The sequence below is a fragment of the Fringilla coelebs genome (assembly GCF_963513975.1).
Source record: "Fringilla coelebs genome assembly, chromosome: 7".
In the NCBI taxonomy this organism is placed as follows: domain Eukaryota; kingdom Metazoa; phylum Chordata; class Aves; order Passeriformes; family Fringillidae; genus Fringilla; species Fringilla coelebs.
Window position 1 is genome coordinate 23,234,800 of NC_140035.1, and position 6,012 is coordinate 23,240,811.

At 37.4% G+C, this 6,012-nt stretch overlaps 1 protein-coding gene across 1 annotated transcript in view; it reads right to left on the bottom strand.

Annotated features, from left to right (window-relative positions):
* Positions 1 to 1,853: 1,853 nt before the first annotated feature.
* CWC22 (CWC22 spliceosome associated protein homolog) overlaps positions 1,854 to 6,012 on the bottom strand; it is a gene marked incomplete at its 3' end in the record, with an annotated part of 29,247 nt that continues 25,088 nt past the window's right edge. Inside the window, exons 20-21 of the mRNA XM_084209055.1 lie at positions 2,065 to 2,149; positions 1,854 to 1,908 (exon numbers count right to left, since the gene is read on the bottom strand). Coding sequence (XP_084065181.1) covers positions 1,854 to 1,908; positions 2,065 to 2,149 — 140 coding nt within the window. The remainder of the gene's footprint in view (positions 1,909 to 2,064; positions 2,150 to 6,012) is intronic.

Here is a 6,012-nt window from a genome sequence, read left to right on the forward strand (position 1 = left end):
GTCTGGGGCTATCAGATTAATACAATCTAACACCAACTTTTCAATCGCCTATTTCAACGCAAAAATTAACAGAACTTTCTGTTCACCATAAATCTCCCCTGAGACCTGTGAACGCAGATTAACAGACAGGACCACGAGAAGGCCATCTGAACCCTATCAGTTACTTAAGCCTCCTTCTCAAGGTGTATGTACGGACACCAGAATTGGGACATGAAATGCCATTTTTAAAAGGGAATGGAAAGACGTGACCATCTCTTCTTTTAGGAGGGACACCTGGGAGATGGGAAGAGGAGGACAATTTAAAAGAGATGTGTTGGCATGCATTTCTGTGAAGAAGTGTGTTTAAAGCTCCTAGCAGTCAGGAGTGGTGGTGTGAGGGAGGAGGGCATTCTCGCTAGGACTGAAACAGCAGAACACAAGATTGCTGTCAGCTACCTAACTGTCAGTGGAATCTTTCCTCCTTCAGCACTGCTGGACTACACTGTTTCTTCCAGTTTCTTCTAATTTATCAAATGAAAAACTGGGACACATTACAATTTCCCTTAAAGACATTCACTTATAACTGAAAACCAGGAAGAGGATGAAGGAAGAAGGGAGGAAAGGAGAAAAGGAGGAAAGTATTTGCAGAAGTGAACTTCGGTGTAATGAAGTTATTCCCTAGGGCTCTCTCTATAGCCAAGAGAGGATCTTTCAGTTCATTGTACTCTGTTTATCGCCCCTAAGGCAGCCATGGCAGATGAGACAGGGTTCGAGCAGCCATTGTGGATCCTCAGTGTGCAGGAGCAGCTGCCCAGACCTCCTGCTTATCTGACTTGAGATGATGGTAGAGAACGATCAGCAAAATGCACAGCAGCACAACACACCAGCTGTGCACTCTGCAGTGCTGGGAAAGGCAGGGCACAGGAGGATGCACCTCTCTTGTAAGAGCCCTGCCCAGGGGGAAGTGATGGATGAACAGGCTGAGCGGTGCACAGCTCTCTCCATAAACTGCTGCAGGAGTGCTTATGGTCAAAAGACTAAAATACCAATTCTTGGCATTCCCTACAGGCACACAGAGGTCTATGGGATTCAATTCTCTGCTGGATGCTGATTCCTCTTTACTTTTTCTGCTTTTACTTAATGTCACTGTGGCTCCTCTGAGGGCACATTGGCAGACACAAAACCTCTTTATCCAAATTCAGAAACCTGTAAAACTCTACTAATGCTTCTTCCTAACAAAGGCAGTGCAAAAAGAAGGCAATCAGAAAAGAATGTTAACAAACAGAAAACTGACTAACCTAATGAAATTTGCTATTGTCCTGTAACTCATTATTCTGAGGTAAGGAGAAGGCAAGCAGCAGCTCGGTCTTCACTGGAGGTGTGACACACACTGTTTCTTCAGCCAAACTGTCCTTTAAAGATTATTTTTTGATGCATTATGCAAGAGATATATAATAAATTTTTAATGTATTTGTGACATTATACTTTTCTAAATGGCTAATGCTGCATGTGATAATAAAGTTCAAAAAGGACAGGGAAAAAACCAAAAAAACTCTAAGTAAAGCAGGAGAAAATGAAGAAAATCCTAATGAGAGTACTGAGCAAAACAATACAGGCAATACAGTAGCAGCATCTCTAGGTGACTACATAAAACATCTTACTCCTTTCCCTTTAAAATCAATTACTATTTCTCCAATTACCTTAAGTATTATTCCAGGGTAAAAAAAAAGGTGCTGAAAAGTTTCCCTCTTTATAGGATGGCATGAGATTATTCATAGGCTCTTGAAAATAGTTATACCAAATTCTAGGTAAGGTAGTAACAAAGGAATTCTTACCAAGCTTTTAATGATAGAAAAAAGCCAGAATGTGAAATTTCACAAGAGATCTGTGAAAAGAGCATAAAGTGCCTCAAAAGCAATAGGTAAGCCACTGAAAAAAAGCAAAGGGATCACCAATTTTCAAGAGAGAGTGATTTGGTTAAGAATTTGTTTAAGTAATTAAGGAGCAATACTAGTCACCAAGTGAAAGCCAATCAGCATTGCACCCAGACACCCGTTCCAGGGCTGGTCTGACTTCACTTCTTACCTGTCACGATCACCCCGACACTGCAAACAGATTCTCTCACGGAGCTTTACATCCTCGTACACATCCTTGCTCTTTCCTTCACCATCTATAAGGAACGTTTATTTCGGTGCAAATATTTCACAAAATAATGGGAAAAAGTACTCAAAATGGACATAGCTTGAACAGTCAAAAGATGGCAGTCAATTTTCTTAATGGGCTTCTCTGTTTGATGGCCTAACAAACCATTTACGGGCCAACAGTACCAAGGTTTTAACCTGCATCCTCTCCCCACCTTTTTTTTGTTGAAGTTAAAGGAAAATGTTTGATGACATTCATGAGCAGACAAGAAAAGAAAATCCCTAACTAGTCTCAGCCAAATTATAGACTTGAGGAAAACCTAAAAAAGAGCAGAACATCTCTGAACTGACCAAAATTTTTTCCAGTTTATAAAGTTCTATTTTGCTCCTGCCTCTTTTAACCTATAATTCATTTTTTGCCTAGTTTAATAAAAATACCTTCTTATAGTCTGCCTTTTGATTTCATAGTTTCTTAAAAAAATATTTTGACAAATTCAAAACACCTTAAAATATACTTAATCTTACTGAAAAGAAATTGAAGGACAGGTCTCCCTACTCTCTGCATGTTATTAGAGTAATTGGAGTAAATTCTCTGCTCACGTAATAACGGACTTCCGCTCTTTTAGATTGTCTGAGACAATGAGCTTTATGCTTTCCTCAGCAGTGGCAGACAATTCAAAGTAGTTTTAAGAATGATGAATCAGGATAAACTACTGTTTTCTTTTATATTCATAAAACTGTACCAATGTAATAGCAGGCAGGCATTTAAATTACTATTGGAGATTAAAGCACCCACCCTAGCTCATGTATTTTTTGGGAGTCTGACATGTACTAAGCTATTTTAGAGTACACCCTGCATTTAAGTTAAGAAAAGTTATGCTACTAGAGTCTCAAGTAAATTAGAGAATACCATGCTCCTAGGTTAAAATACTGTACCATCAACATCTACTTAGTACTACCAGTATAATTAAAAAACTGAATTTGGATTTCAGTATGTGATCTGACTATAAAATTCATTTAACATAACACAAGTAGAAAAACATTATTGTAGTCACACCTCCATTCCTACACAGACCTGGAGATGAACTATCTATCTGCTATCTGAACAGTGCAATGTTGCTTAAACAGCAACTAGAAGTGCTTTAGAAAGCATCATCAGTTAAGGTAATTTAGATGTATTTTAAACAAACTTTTTTCCTCAAAATTTATCTGCTTTTATACTGTGAGGTTGTATTTTGATGATTTATGTAACAATGTGGCCTGAACAGCGGTAGTCTTTCTTCCCCCCAAAAAAAACCACACTTTAGATTTCAGCATATGAACAGCCACACTTGGAGACCTTGCTCCAAATATAGTTAGAGAGCAGAATTACAGTTCTTACCAATAGCACAAATGCTTCAGTCAAGATTTATTCCTCCACCAACAGGAATTTGCTGGGTGCGTCAGCAGCTCATCTCTTTAACACCTCACACCACCACTGCGAGGAAATTCAGGAACTTGGCCAGGCACTCCTAGAAAAGGGATGAAGCCTCCTCTCGCTGTATCTACGGACGTGGATGTTACAACCACATTTGAAAGCTAAATTTTAAGCATGGAATATCAGATCAGGTCATCAAAAATTCTTCCCACAATTCTCTGATGCACAGTCAAGTCTGCAAGATTCCTCTTCCACTCATCCCCCAAGCCAAGGCCAACGTGTTTCAACTTTGATTTTAAGTACCAAGAATTAAGAACTGAACAAAAGAGTGAAGAAAATCACAGGACCTCCACTTCCTGAAGTTTTTCAGTCAAAACTGCAGTTCCAGTCACAACCTAGAGCTCCAGTATTAATTACAGGGTGTGGGGTCTACAATCAGCTGTTACTGCTGAGGAAAGCAGCCCAGATTACCCAGTGCCACTCAGCTCTACAGCAACTGAGAACTGACACCCCAAAAACTCCTATGGCACTGTGCATCTCCTGGAATACCCTCATTTTGAATACTACAGAGCATTTTGACTTCCTTTGCTTGTAAAATATACAGTAAAATAAATAAAGGGCAGGAAGACAAGCCTACAGAGCAGACTAGCATAAGGTGAGCCTGCAGGTGAATTTTAACTTCTAGAAAAGAAAAATGGCAAATATACAGGTTTAGGTCTATAAAATTACACACAAGATGGCAAGGAAAACACATCACAAAGGAGCAAATTCAAGTGATCAGGCAGAGGCTATAAAAGAATCATGCTTTTACAGGTACTCTATAGTAAAACACTGGACTGCTGGCACAGGATGCTGCAGAATAAATATTACATGTTTTCACATGTATTGTTTTAATTTATTTCCATTGATTAAAGGTGTCATTAACAATCTTTTTAACTAGATCAGAATATCTCAAATGTTATGGGTTAATAAAATACAGGCTATTTAACCCATACCATATTAAGGGAAGTATTACTGTAGATATATTAGGTAAGCCTGTGCAATTAAACCATTATGGAGTATAGATTCTTTTCAATAATGTGCATACAGAGCTATTAAAGCAGCATAAGAGTTAGCAAATTCTCTTTAGAAAACATTCTTTTAAATTAAGTTTTGTGGATCTAACACACTGCCAAAATGCACACATTTTGAAAATGAGATGTGCATTGGGCAAAAAGCCAACAGTTTATACATGTAACACATGATGCCACCAAAGTATTTTTAGCTGTGTGCCTTAACAAGATAGAAATCTTTCTTTTTCTGCAATATAAATATATTTTCTATGAAAATGTTTTTGACTGAAAACATTTTTTTTACATGTAAGGTTGCAGAAATAAATTCTGTCAAATACAGAAAAAAAAATAGACATTTTTCTTAGAAAAATGCTGTGACAAGATTTAGGCAAAACTGATCTATTTCCTTAGGAATGGGTCTACTTTCTGTTTAAAAAACAGCTCAAATGTATTTCTTATGCTTTATACAGGAAATATGATTTCCATATGAAATGTGAAAGTTCTCTTTTGCCCAGCAATTTGTGTTCATTTCACAAATAAAAAAATGTCATGCAGCAACAATAACTGCATAATCTGCAACTACCACCTCTTTCCTATTGACCATGCCCCCATGCTATTTCCTATAAATCCTGAAGACTTGGCAAATTTTTCTCTAACTTACTATTGAGAATTAGTCTTAACCAGATGATTTTGATTCATTTCTCATGAAGTCAAGACTGAGTTGTGCCCCATGACTCCAGGCAGAACAATTTTATATCATAAAATGGTGCAGTAACTGAGGGCTGTTTTTTTCTGAACTCTGCTTCCAAAAAACTTGAGTACTTCAAAACATCTAAAAAGATTTGAAACATCTCCTGTTTTGCTTTGTTTTTTATATACTGGAAAAGAGGTTCCCCCTCCCCCCCCAAATGTTCCAGCTGTAGAGACAGAGCTGAAGACTAAGACTTGGAAATCAAAGTCACAACTGAAAAAATAAAAACCAAACCAACCCTTTTTCCAAAAAGATCACAAGTGAAACTAGCTCAGGATGTCACAATATCAAAAAACATTGTGAAAAGTCACAGAACAAGCTGACACACTTTCACATGTGACATTTAAAACATCAACATTGTGTTTTCAAATTTTAAGTCTTGAACTAAAAAAATCAACTGAGTATTTGACTTTGGTCAATAGGCTTTCATGCATGCAAGGTTGAAAGAACATGCAGATATAGAATGCCTGTTTGAAAATTTTATCGCTTTCTCACGTAACATTCACACTGTAGTCTGAAATTCTTACATTATCACCCCAGCCTCAACATCTGGATTTCAATTAACAAGTGAAGTTAAAAACCAACAGGTTTTTAGATTGTGAGTTACAATTAGAAATACTTGAAACTAAGTGACAAAATACCCAATTTGCTGGTATCTTACTGTTTTATTCA